The sequence below is a fragment of the Aulostomus chinensis genome, chromosome 2 (assembly GCF_037954235.1).
Source record: "Aulostomus chinensis isolate RoL2024-O1b breed Wild chromosome 2, RoL_Achi_v1.0, whole genome shotgun sequence".
Taxonomy (NCBI): domain Eukaryota; kingdom Metazoa; phylum Chordata; class Actinopteri; order Syngnathiformes; family Aulostomidae; genus Aulostomus; species Aulostomus chinensis.
The window spans coordinates 2,949,959-2,963,844 of record NC_141321.1 but is presented as its reverse complement, the minus strand read 5'-3'; the positions used below and the strand labels follow the sequence as shown (position 1 = coordinate 2,963,844).

Genomic DNA, 13,886 nt, shown 5'->3' with positions numbered 1-13,886 from the left:
CGCTGCACAGCGTGACTGCAGAGTTGAGAGCCGGCCCTTTAAGAGCCCCTCCCTTCTCTGCTCGCTCTCTGCCATCTGTGTCAGAGTGGAGAGCAGAGGAGGATTTGACAGTTTTACTGTGAAAGCCAGTCATAACTCAGCATATGTGGGTCAAAAGTTGAAAGTAAAGACATCAGTGCGTAGAGTTTTTTCTCAGGAATTCAATAATGTGTTTTTTGAAGGTGTGGGTGTTTTAATGTACAAGCTAGAAGTGTTTGTCTGATAGTATGTACCATGAGAGCAGAGATGCTCCCCTTTCTGTTTCCATGACAACAGATAACAAATCTCTACCATCTGTATTAGACTGAAGGGCAGAGGAGGATTCTGCCAGTTTTACTGTGAAAAACAGTCATTAACTCTCCATATGTTGGCCAATAGTAATATTTTAGACCATCTTTTTCAGTTGTGACTCCAAGTGCTGAGCTGACAGCATTGATCCGTCTGCCTGTCATCTTCTGTCCTCCCTTTGTCTAAGTTTGATGTGCTTCTCCTAGTGAAGGTGTTGAATGACATCATCAATCCCAGGGTGATGGAGAAGTGCTCCTCCATCCATGTTGGTGTCAAAGTGGTGACAGTTGAAGTTGAGGAGGTAGAAGCTCCAGTTGGACCCAAAGTGTGACTGCAGATGTGACAGCTTCATATTGACCCTTGTGTTCATCATTGTCTGTGCTACCTGTTGGCTGTCACTTTACTGTGGTTCTTCCAGTTAAGTTGCTGAATATCATCAAGCATGAATGTGGCAAAATACAGCATTGAAAACAGGACATTTGACTGTGGATTAGAAAGTTCAACATTCATTGTCCATGTACAGTTATTGTGACAATAAAAGACAGACATCAGCTGCGGTGAACATGGGAATTTATTAACTGATTAATTTGAACAAAAGGTCAATTAGAGACAGTCACTGCATGTGTAACAAAATGGAAATTATAAATCTGAAGTCAAATAAAAATGCATTTAGAACATACAGTGAACATAAAGTAATTTAGAACTTCAATGAAATTTCTCCCCGTTGGGGTTCAATGAAACTATTTACAAGTTTAGTGAAAGAAACCCAACATTCCCACATGAGCAAGCACTTGGCGACGGTGGTGAGGAAAAACTCCCTTTTACAGGAAGAAACCTCAGGCAGAACCAGGCTCAAAGTGGGCGGCCACCTGCCTGGACCGGTTGGGGTTGAGAGGGAGAGGGAGAGAGATGGGGCTGGGGTGGAGAGGGGAGATAGACTTGGGGGTGAGGGGCGGGGGCAGTGGGAGAAGAGGAGAGAGATACAGAGAGAGAGAGAGAGACAAAGAGGGAGGGGGCTGAGAGGAGAGACAACAGGCAAAAATACATACAGAATACATTTATAAAACATTCATAAGAGACCAACAGCAATAATGTGACAGACAGTGACTCACAACAACTATAAATAACAACAACAACAATAAATATCAATTAAAGCTGCAAGCAGCGTTGTTAGGGCCTGAGCCCCCGCGCGGCCTACGGCCGCGTCCTTGACACCGGCCCGAATCCAACGGTGTAATCGGCAAATCCCTAGGCCTTGTAGTTTAGGAGATATGAGCCTCAGTGCGCTGCACAGTGTGAGTGCAGAGCTGAGAGCCGGCCCTTTAAGAGCCCCTCCCTTCTCTGCTCGCTCTCTGCCATCTGTGTCAGAGTGGAGAGCAGAGGAGGATTTGGCAGTTTAACTGTGAAACACAGTCATAACTCTGCATATATGGGTCAAAAGTGGAATGTAAAGACATCAGTGCGTAGAGTTTTTTCTCAGGAATTCAATGGTGTGCTTTTTGAATGTGTGAGTGTTTTAATTTAGAAGCGACAAGTGTTTGTTTGAGAGTATGTACATGAGGGCAGAGAAGCTACAATTCTGGTTTCCATGACTACAGTAAACAAATCTCTGCCATGTCTGTCAGAGCTGAGAGCAGAGCTGAGAGCAGAGCTGCCAGCTGGCTCATTAAAAACCCCTCCCCCGCTGCACTTTCTTTGATCTGTGCTAGAGTGGAGAGAGTGGAGGATTAAAAGAAATGTAGTGTGTAAAAGCTGAATAACTCGGCCTACGTTGGTCAAAAGTAACACAAAATACCATATTTTTGTAGGGATTTTTGTCAGGAATACAGTGATATGTTTTTAAAAGCTGTGCGATATATGGTATAGACGTGAGAAGCATTTGTTTGAGAGTATGTACCCTGAGAGGACACGCTCCCCCCATAGACTTCCATTGTAAGCGTGAAACGTGTCTCCCCCACTTTGAGAGCTTATAAAATCCAAACCGAGCGCGTAGTATATTATTCTTACTGAACTTTTAATCAGCACAGTTGGGAGAGTAATGTGTGAAAGTTTGGAAGCCCTGGCATTTACGGTTTAGGAGGAGATAGATTTTGTTCGGGGAGTAAAAAAAGTCCTGATTTTGACAGTTTTGTCCAATTTGTGGACATTCTGTTGGAGATAGGTGAGGGGTCAGAGTGTAAGAATTGTTCGTCTTGATGAGACGAGTCCAACGGTGTTGGTCCCATGTCTGTGGGAGTTTTGTGTGAGGAGTTATAGCGCGCGAAATTAAAAAAAATTATCTTTTTTTTGTGTGGCTCCCTAGGTGGCGCTATAGACTTTAGTGGCGTTTTTGTTTTTGATTAGTGAATGTTGAGACATACCGAACGATTGTGCCAAATTTCAGCGAATTTCATGCATGTTCAGGGGGTCAAATTAGATTATGCGCGTTATGCGCATTATGCGCATATAGCGCGCACTCATTGAGAGCAAGAACAGTATAATACCAGGTTTTGAATGGGTGTGTATGTGAAAACTGGCTCCGGGCCGTCTGGCCCAGTTGCCTCATGGGTGTTGGGGGGGCCTGGGACACTGTTTAGTGTGTGTTTTTAGTGTTTTTAGTGCTGCTAATGTGTTGCTCTGCCGAGCAAACATAATAGGGTCTTCGCCAGAAGTACCTTCTGGCTCAGGCCCTAATTAAAGCTGCAAGCAGCGTTGTTAGGGCCTGAGCCCCCGCGCGGCCTACGGCCGCGTCCTTGACACCGGCCCGAATCCAACGGTGTAATCGGCAAATCCCTAGGCCTTGTAGTTTAGGAGATACGAGCCTCAGTGCGCTGCACAGTGTGACTGCAGAGCTGAGAGCCGGCCCTTTAACAGCCCCTCCCTTCTCTGCTCGCTCTCTGCTGTCTGTGTCAGAGCTGAGAGCAGAGCTGAGAGCAGAGCTGCCAGCTGGCCCTTTAAGAGCCCCTCCCTTCTCTGCTCGCTCTCTGCCATCTCTGTCAGAGTGGAGAGCAGAGCTGAGAGCAGAGCTGAGAGCCGGCCCTTTAAGAGCCCCTCCCTTCTCTGCTCGCTCTCTGCCATCTCTGTCAGAGTGGAGAGCAGAGCTGAGAGCAGAGCTGCCAGCTGGCCCTTTAAGAACCCCTCCCCCGCTGCACTGTGTCTGATCTGTGCTGGAGTGGAGAGAGTGGAGGATTCAGAGAAATGTAGTGTGTAAAAGGTGAATAAGTCGGCATACGTTGGTCAAAAGTCACACAAAATACCATATTTTTGTAGGGATTTTTGTCAGGAATACAGTGGTGTGTTTTTAAAAGCTGTGGAATGTATGGTGTAGATGTGAGAAGCATTTGTTTGAGAGTATGTACCCTGAGAGGACACGCTCTCCCCATAGACTTCCATTGTAAGGCGAAAAGTGTCTCCCCCACTTTGACGGCTCATAAAATCCAAACCGAGCGCGTAGTATATTAGCCTTTAAAGATTTTTGAAGAGCACAGTTGGGAGAGTAATGTGTGAAAGTTTGGAAGCCCTGGCATTTACGGTTCAGGAGGAGATAGATTTTGTTCGGGGCGCAAAATTGTCCAAAATTAGACATTCGTGTCCAAATTGTGGACATCCTGTTACAGTTAGGTCAGGGGTGTGAGTGTATGATTTATCCGTCTTGATGAGACGAGTTCAATGGTGTTCGTCCCATGTCTGTAGGACATTCCTACAGTCTGTGGCGTGGATTTTTGTGTATGTAGGTGGCGCTATTGAGTAGAGCGCCTCTTTTTTTTTTAATTATCGAATTTTTCGCCGCACCTGATGTGCTTACCAAATTTGGTGAGTTTTCATGCATGTTTAGGGGGTCAAATTTACTTTTGAAGTGGCGAGTGTGACTTCGAAACATAATAGGGTCTTCGCCAGGGACTGGCTCAGGCCCTAATAAGAAAAAAACGAAGCAATTTTAGATACAATTTGTGCCACCATTGTTTTCAATGGGAGACCTCACCCCCCTGTCCCCCCCCCCCGGACACCCCTGTGATGTTTTTAGAGGCCTGTGATGCTCCTAAGTGTGTGTTTTTACTGCTTTTAGCGCTGACTTCGTGTCTCTCTGACTTCGAAACATAATAGGGTCTTCGCCCAGAAGTACCTTCTGGCTCAGGCCCTAATAATAGCCAAAAAAACGCAGCAATTTCAGATATAATTTTTGCCACCATAGGTTTCAATGGGAGACCTCACCCCCCTCTCCCCCCCCGGACCCCCCTGTGATGTTTTTAGAGGCCTGTGATGTTCCTAAGTGTGTGTTTTTACTGTTTTTAGCGCTGACTTCGTGTCTCTCTGACTTCGAAACATAATAGGGTCTTCGCCCAGAAGTACCTTCTGGCTCAGGCCCTAAAAATCTTATCAATTCCCATCCCTATGAATCCAGAACTGAAGAGGCTTCTTCAGTTCTCCAGAACTGAAGAAGCCTCTTCAGTTCTCCAGAACTGAAGAAGCCTCTCGGATGAGAGGTGAAACGTCTTCAAGATAAACTTACGTCCAGTTGACCAGATTTTACTTCGCTTCGATCTACGATGACCTGGATGAATGAGAACCTACACAGACATCCCTATGAATAAAGCATATTCTGAGGATGCTACTGTCGTCTGTTGTTGTTTGTTTTTTCTTTTTTTTAAAGCCATTGCACACCCTTGCTGCACATTGCTTCATGCCCTTTCTGGCCTGCTATGTATTTGCGCCAGGCTATAATACCATGTATTCCCACTGTTACATCAGTGACATAACTTCAATAAACTTCTCAAATGGAAGTGTTATTATTCATTATGACATATCAGAATGAAGGAAGGAAATGTTACAATAACCTTTAACATCATGTTCATTGCTTTCATGAACACCGATTTCCAGAACTTGCTCAGATTTTAGGACTGTAAAATCTCTCAAATTGCCGTACTCTAATTGGACAGGATGAAAACAACACCACTGAACTGCCTTTTGTATCCGTGACAGATTTAGCCAGTTGGGCTTTGCACGCCAGCAATGGTCACTTTATCTTGTTAACAGCTTAGTCTGGCAAAAAAAAGGAAGTAATAGTGGAATATTGTGTGAATGGTTGCTTGCACACAATATGCATTATTTTAATGTTTGATACCAAATAAAGTCAGTTACAGCGTAGATCAATTTCTTCTCTGCCATTGGTGATGATTTAAGTCCAGCCTTCCATTAATCTGATAGGTCAGCTAGCGAAGAGACAATGATAATCTCAGTGTAAACTGTGAGCACCATGAGGAGAGCTCAGCTGAAGTTGAGCTGAGCTCTCCCATCGCTGAACTTTAGTGCATAGACAATGGACACTGCCAGTGCACAAAAAGGCATTTTGTGGACACAGGCCAAAATGGCTCAGGGCAGTAACTTCAGAGACATAAAATACATTTTTGAGCAAAAGCAGTTGAATTTTGGAATGAATCAGGGTTGAGTTGCTTACATAATTTTTTTCCACAAAAGACAGAAAGGTTTTATGAAAATTATTTTGAACTTGCCTGATTGTTTGACCTCATCTTTCATACAACTCTGCTGTAAAGCTGCCGTAACCTCAGACCTCAGTTTACAACTTGGTAAGAGATTAATAATGGACATAATCCTGATGACAAGATTTTGGTTGTCTTATGTCCCTGTTTAGAGAAGAACAAAAAACACCCTTAACACTAACTATGAGCATCCTTTTTTGTATTAAGGTGTTCCCATGTTGTTATCATCCCACCTTGAATCATCTACTCATGCACTATGATGTTAAGCATTTATAGATATAGCGATTATAGATGTACTTCATTTGTACACATTCACAATGTGCTCAATTCTGTTCCCTCTCTTTTCTGTAGGTATGATGATGATCTGATACCTGGTGGGGATAAGGAGAGATATGCCAGGTAGGCCTAGCCATCTGGAGTCTCAGAGGATGTCCCATTCCCTCAGGGACTCAGAGACCATACGGCACCAATAGCAACCATTCTGATCACAACAAATTGAAACACTATCAGCTACCAAACCAGTCTGGCTAGAGGTTCTTATAATAATTTGTCGCCTTAGTATTTTACATTGGTCAAGAAGGTTATATATTCACCCTCATTGGTTTGTCTGTCTCTCAGCAAAAAATTACAAGGCTGATTTTAAAAGAATTGATGGAGCCTATCGAATTTTAGTAGATCCCTTTAACAACGTGAATAACAGCATTTATCTGGCCATGGCTGTGGCATGTGCCATACGGAGAACCATCGTTAGACATCTTTGTCTGTTTATGTACCAGGTCACAGCCTTTTTTTTTATTTATTTTTTTTTTTTATTTTACAGTTTAAAGCAAGACTGTTATGTCACAAGATAAAAAGTACATCACAGATAGTAAGCCTGTAAGACCATATCTGATGACAGCTTTTTCATGCATAGGCACAACTAAATTAGATGAGTTAACAAAACACACCAGACAATGTTTTATGATGGTGTGTTGACACAGAAAGCGACAACTTGGCAGCCCAACAAATTTACATGTTAACAGCTTTTGTGAATAAAGGCTCAATTGGTATGAGGTTGCTAGAGCTTTGTAAGTCCTTGTTTGTCTGCAAAATATAAATAAATATAATAAATAAATAATAAATGTATGTGGCAGCCCCAAAACAAAGACTGATGATTTAAATAGTTACTTGTATACTGAGAATAAGATGTATCCTCTAGAAAAAATATTAGAGCATCAGAATGCAACATAATCAGCGATTCATCAGTGCACTTTACATCTGCCCAATAAATGTATGAGGTGTTCCTTGGTCAATACGATATCCTTCCACCAAGTTTGTTGATAATTGACTAAGTAGTTTCTTTATTATGAGAAAATCAGACTCAACCTGATCAATATTTCTGACTTCCATGAGTTTCCTTAAAGCAGACATTATACACTGCAAAATTGTGTTTTGTGTAATGAATTATTTCAACACAATTTATCTGCTCTTGATATTTATTTTTTCATGTTTCACTACAAGAGAAATACAGGTTTACTGGGAATTAAAAGCTCTACAGAGGTATTGATTTAATCTATGTTATAATAAACCCTGTGCTTGTTCCGTGTTCTCTGTGAGCTTCCAAACTGCCTGACTGAGCTGCTCGCACAACAGGAGGAGTTTTGTATGTGAAGGCATTCAAAAGGATTTGACGTATCATGAGAGGGAAACATTTTTTGGGTTTGAATATTAGATCAAATGACTTGCTGGTTGCTGCAGCCCTCAGTCAAAGTGTCAGTATATTAAAGTGTAGGTTCATTTCTTTTGTCTCGGAGACTAACTTTTATGTTTTCACAAATACAACACGCATAATTTCCAGAGGCCTATTGCAGCATTCTGTTGCATATCCTTGCGTGTGTCTCTTTCTTTTTGAGTGTGCTTGAATCATATATACTTGCACAGCATCCTGAATCTGTAGTCTGAGTGTTAGATAGCACACATGTGTGCAGTAATAGTGGAATTATGCAGCAAGTATTACAGACAAGACCAGAAAAGACTCCTTTATGCAGTTGAGGGACATTGTAAAAAATCAGTGAAGAAGTACAGATTAACTTTTGATCAAATGTGTGGGATTTCTTTTTCTTCTTCCGCACATCTGACGAGGCAGGCCATTGGTTTTCGGTAAAAAGCCTTGTGAAGTGTCTGACTTATTGTTTCTCTTATTTAGAGAGAACCACAGCGAGATTGAGCGACGCCGACGCAACAAAATGACCCAGTACATCACAGAGCTGTCGGACATGGTCCCCACATGCAGCGCCTTGGCCCGAAAACCTGATAAGCTAACCATCCTGCGCATGGCTGTTTCCCATATGAAATCCATGAGGGGGACTGGCAACACATCCACTGATGGAGCCTATAAGCCCTCATTTCTAACTGAACAGGTGATGAAGTATTAGAGAGACTGTGTGATTGCAGTTTTAAAGAGGTCATGTGACCTGACGCCACTAATATTTGCTCTCAATCTTTTGAGTGATTGTTCCCATTTGGGGCATATTTTGGTGGTATTTTGCTGGACGTTCAGGCACTTTTCATAAGCACTGAAGCAAGAATTCTAATTTAGCACTGCTAATCTGAACCTAGAGATAATTTAAAAAAAAATCACCAGGACATTGGGGGAACTCAATATTAACATTATTCTTAACCACACCAACCATTTAAAAAAGAGTATTTATTGAACAGTTCAGCTCAAGGTGTGAACAATTTAGCATACCCCTATCTGACAGCAGCACCTGGTCTGCATTCTTTCTTCCACTGGCAGGGAATGTTCCTTGAATTAGTTCACTTGATCTTCAAATGACCGCGGATGGTGGTGGATAGAGTTTTCACTTTAGCATGGTTTGTCACTGCACTAACAGCTATACAACATATATGTAGTTAAACATACAGCGATGATGCTTATTTGGAATTGTCTGATTCGTCCACAATGCTTCTTTTTGCAACAAATACTTGATGAAAAGCAATAAAATGTAGTACTTGCTGTTAGAGTCAGTGCAACGTTGATTGTTGGTGTGTTATTATACCTGTGTCTCTGAGTGCTCCTAGGATAATATGTTTTCTGCTGGTTTAGGAATTGAAACATCTGATCCTGGAAGCAGCAGATGGTTTCCTGTTTGTGGTGGCAGCAGAGACGGGACGGGTGATCTATGTGTCCGATTCAGTGACGCCAGTGCTGAACCATCCCCAGTCTGAGTGGTTTGGCAGCACTCTGTATGAGCAGGTCCACCCTGACGATGTGGACAAACTGAGGGAACAGCTCAGTACTTCTGAAAATTCAATGACAGGTAGAAAGAAATGACTTATTTTGTCCTTTGATCAGCTGTTATTAATTATAAGCAATTGTTTGAAGAAAATTTCAGGAAGAGTAGTTAAAGCCAAATGTAACTCCTAGAGTGAATAAATCAATACATTCTGTAGTAGAACTAGATATACTTAATTTTTCATTGATAGATTTTGACATTTAATGATTTAAAGGATTAGATGACTAGAGAGCATTACACTATGTAGGTGAAAACTAAACATACTGCTGTTCTGAGTAAAACCCAATTGTGAACCAGCCTTTCTTTCACTTATCAACTTTACAATTAAGAATCAGAATCAAACACTTGCCACGAGAGTGAGGCAGTCATCTGAACGCTATTCCAGCCCAATCAGGCAGGCTTCAACAGAAAATTCCTGTAGACTTTTCAACTTAAACCTTATCTCACCACAAAATCAAAATAAGATCATAATTCTATCACTTGATGCTGAAAAAGCATTCACTTAGGTAAATTATTATTTCACACTTTACACAAGTTTGGTTTTCGAGAGTTACACATCCATTTGATAAGAACGTGTCCCCTAGGGCCACATCATCAAAAGCGGGATCACAACACCATTCTACACATTTCACCGAGGTACCAGACAACAATGCCCACGCACACCATCACTGTTTGCCAAATTTATTGAACCACTCGCTTCAGCAATCAAACTAAACAGCAAAATAAAAGGAAATCTGGATACCATTTCACAGCATGAAATAAGTTTAGACTCAAATAATTGAGTATTATACCCACAAAGTCCTTCACCATCGTCAACAAGTTGTCCACAATCACACACTGATCCACGAACTGGACTAAATCAACCATGTTCAGCTGTCTGAGGACACCTGGTTTCCTGCTGCCCAAAACCTTCTCCTCCTGCTACACACTGCCAATTTGAAATACTTAGGCTGGAGGAAATTTGACTGTCTGTCAGTCATTCCACATCAGTCACACCCACAGCTTAAAAATAAAACGGATGAGGCTTCTTCAAAGGGGCTTCTTCAGTTAAAAACTTGGAAAGATGAAACATCTTCAAGAAAACTGCAACAAGTCCAGTCACCGACAGCACAGCACTTAAGAAAAATTGATGTTGTAGCTCATGTTGAGAACAGGACCTACAACACCAATTTTTCTTAAGTGCTTGTTTATTTACTCTTTCCCTATTGGACACTGATATCACTGTTGCTATTATGATTATTAATATTATTACATCATTCTTTGTGGACTCACCTAAAGGGAGGATGCTCAGTTTGAGCTTGCTTTGTTCAAAGCCTCAAGAATAGCATTGCAGTACACCAAATTATTTCCCTCTTCTTAATATTTCTACAGGAGCTGTTCATTGCTCTCCCACGAACCCATTTTTCTCCCATCATCTGCATCCTGACTCAAATTTCCAACTCCATCCCCATGAATTCTCCCATTCCAATCGCAACCCCCCCCCCCCAAACAGGTTGCAAATTAAATGTAATGAAAAAAACACAACAAAACAAACAAAAAACGTTGAAACCTCATCACACAAAGCAAGCTAAAGCTTTGACCACGAAACAGTGTAAATGACATTAGCTCAGCAGCGCATCATCAGGGTTTTTTCAATTTAGAGCATGCAGGAAAGGGTGCCACCTGCTGGTGATAAAAACATGTAGCAGCTAACTTTTGAGATTCTAACTGAAATACACACACGCAGGCACGCACACACACACACACACACACACACACACACACACATACATTTGTTAAATTGAGATTCCAATAACAGATCTCAAATCTGTAAAATAGCACAGAAAGGAAGATGTGGGTTTTATTTTTAAATTCATCAGAAAAAGTTTTGTGATTGTTGACACAAATAAATTTATAAGAACACGGGGAGAGTTCACAGATTTGGTCTTATGAAATCTGTAACTGATTAATAGATGTCTTAATAATTAGAACCCTAATTATGTATGAGAAGCTAGTAAAGGTTCAAGAATTGAGTTTTTTTTGCAAGGTTTGGGTGGGCTCGGGTTCTTGTACAATATGAGATCAGAATGGGCATTTTAGATCATGTCTTTAAAAAATAATGCAGGGAAACATAAACAATAGATGAACGTACAAGATAATGACTTTATTTATTTCTGACAGGGGGCAAAATATATCACTCTGCATTCAAATAGATTTGTATATACCTGAGTTTGCAGGAAGGTGAAGTTTCATTCGCAGACCCATTTCCAGTTAACAGTATCACAGTACAGCATTTACAATAGGAAGGAACCTTCTACATTATGATACAAAAGGTATATACAACAGTAAATGCAGTAATTAAAATACATGTAGAATACAAAGGAAACAGGCAAAGTTACAGTATCAGTGTTGACACTATTAGCTTCAGCAAACCATTTCTTAATGCTACACATGAATGAGTTGGAGTGTGGATATTCTTACATGGATTGTAGTACTGAGTTCCACTGATGGGATACTCAGAGGGGAACAGATGGCTGATGAAAACGTTTGTATTTGATGCGGTTTTCTTTTCTAACCAGATTACACTTTCTTAGAATACGATAATGATGATTGGTGGCGGCACGGTGGTGCAGTGGTTAGCCCAGCGCCTCACAGTTAGAAAGTTCCGGGTTCGAGCAGGGGGTCTTTCTGTGTGGAGTCTCCATGTTCTCCCTGTTCTTGTGTGGGTTCTCTCTGGTACTCCAGCTTCCTCCACAGTCCAAAGACATCAATTGAGGGCTAGGCTGATTGATACTCTAAATTGACCGTAGGTATGAATGTGAGTGTGAATGGTTGTTTGTCTCTGTGTGTTGGCCCTGCGATGGACTGGTGAGCCATCCAAGGTGAACCCTGCCTCTCGCCCGAAGGCTGCTTGGATAGGCTCCAGCCCCCACAACCCTTAACAGGATAAGTGGTAGAAAATGGATGGATGGATGGATTGATGGATGGCTTCTTTTCTGGCTTTGTTAGTATAATGACTCCAGTGGTTTTAAGAGTCTGTGTCAGACCAGCTTATCAGACTATGTGATGTGGGAGAGATTGACTGCGTGGGAGTTCATCCTGGCTTTCTAAGTTGACAGGGATTTTCTGATAAATTTGAAATTTGCCAGACTGTGTCTGTTTCTCAGATGCATGTATTTGTGTGTTTGCATGTTAGCACAGGAATGAACACTTTTTCAAAGATATCCCACATACTTAATGTTGTTTCTTTTGCCATGATTTTGTTCTTACTTATTTATAGCTGCTGAACATCTTGGATAAAGTGTCTGAGGGTGAGAACGATACATTTAAAAGTGCCCAAAGTGGTCACTAGGGGGCATTAATGTCTTGTTGAATATTTCTATTGGGAGCTCTGCAGCGTCTCATGTTTTATTTTTGTTCGCCCTCTTAATCAAACTTAATATCCAGCAGAGCTGTGAAATCCACATCCCACAGAAATTTCCATGAAGAGCTGTAACAGATGAAACTACACTCACAGCATACACAAATACACCGCCTTTGAAACAGCATTTCTCAGGGTTAAATTTCATCCAGTGAGTCAGTGGAACTAAAGCAGCTTGTTTTGGAGTCTTTCTTTCCATCTTTAGCTGCTCACTGTTTGAAGTTTGTTTTTTGCTGTACCAGGAATGCATTTTTTCCTCCCTAGTGTCATGGAAAGATTGAATAACATTGACCAGCTAGTTGTTATCATTTACATGTGATTGATTCTTTCCTGCACACCAGTTTGTTCTGTCAATAGTTTTTTGTGGTGGGAATCATAAGGGATCCATTAAGTGTTTTAAAATATTTTTGAGTATAAGACATCTTGACATTTTTAAATGTTGATGTGGAAACTTCAATCCTCCACTGCATAAAAATACTCAGAATACTTGTTGCAGAAGTAGGTGTCTTCTGTCCAACACATTGTGGAGCGTTCTTGGAGGGGAACAGTGTAGAAAATCTAATTTTGGGCAAAACATTTTCTTAAAAGATGATCTTCTATAAAGAAAATATTGTCTTAAGCCTCTTCGATTAACTCTTGTTTGTAATACCAGTTACTCCCAGAAGAAGTTAACAGATTAAAGTATATTGCTTCAGTGAAAGTGATCAGATGGATGATTATGTGTATACTGGGAGAAGAAGACTTGGAAAGGATAGAAGGGTGAAAAGGTGGCATGTGCTTTGATAGAATCACAGTTATATAACTCTGTTCAGGCTCTTGTTATTGGCCTGTTTGGTTATTTAAATCCCATGAGAGAACATATTTTCTTCACTCTGATATTCCAGATGTAGGAAACAGTCTAGTGCTGATGATATGAATGTGATATATTGACTTTCTTTCTAAGCTTTTTTCTTTTTATTTCTTCCTTAGGGGAGAGTCAGTTGTATTGTCAGTCTGTCCAGCTGTTTACCAGAGATGTTATTCTTAACAAAAATATAATTGTGATGGATATAGTCCATCCATCCATCCATCCATCCATCCATCCATTCTCTTACGCTTATCCTGTTAAGGGTTGCAGGGAGGCTGGAGCCTATCCCAGCAGCTTTCGGGCAAGAGGCGGGACTCCAGTTCATCAACACATGTGGACAGGCAACCATTCACACTCACACCTACGGTCAATTTAAAGTATCCAGTTAACCTTGTTCCTATATGCATGTCTTTGGACGGTGGGAGGGAGCCCGAGTACTGGAGAGAACCCACAGTCGGCACAGTGAGAACATGCAAACTCCACACAGAAAAACCCCGCGCTCGAGCCGGGACCCAAACCCGGAACCTTCTTACTGTGAGGCAACAGTGCTGACCACTGCA

The 13,886-nt window shown here is 41.4% G+C and overlaps 1 protein-coding gene across 2 annotated transcripts in view; it reads left to right on the top strand.

The window, feature by feature from the left end:
- Nucleotides 1-13,886, top strand: part of arnt2 (aryl-hydrocarbon receptor nuclear translocator 2) — a 152,492-nt gene that overhangs the window by 99,378 nt on the left and 39,228 nt on the right. Inside the window, exons 4-6 of one of the 2 annotated variants that reach the window (XM_086223060.1) lie at nucleotides 6,156-6,203; nucleotides 7,990-8,203; nucleotides 8,890-9,103. In XM_086223060.1, the coding sequence (XP_086079186.1) occupies nucleotides 6,156-6,203; nucleotides 7,990-8,203; nucleotides 8,890-9,103 (476 nt within the window). The remainder of the gene's footprint in view (nucleotides 1-6,155; nucleotides 6,204-7,989; nucleotides 8,204-8,889; nucleotides 9,104-13,886) is intronic. The other variant, XM_086223068.1, reaches the window with a different exon arrangement.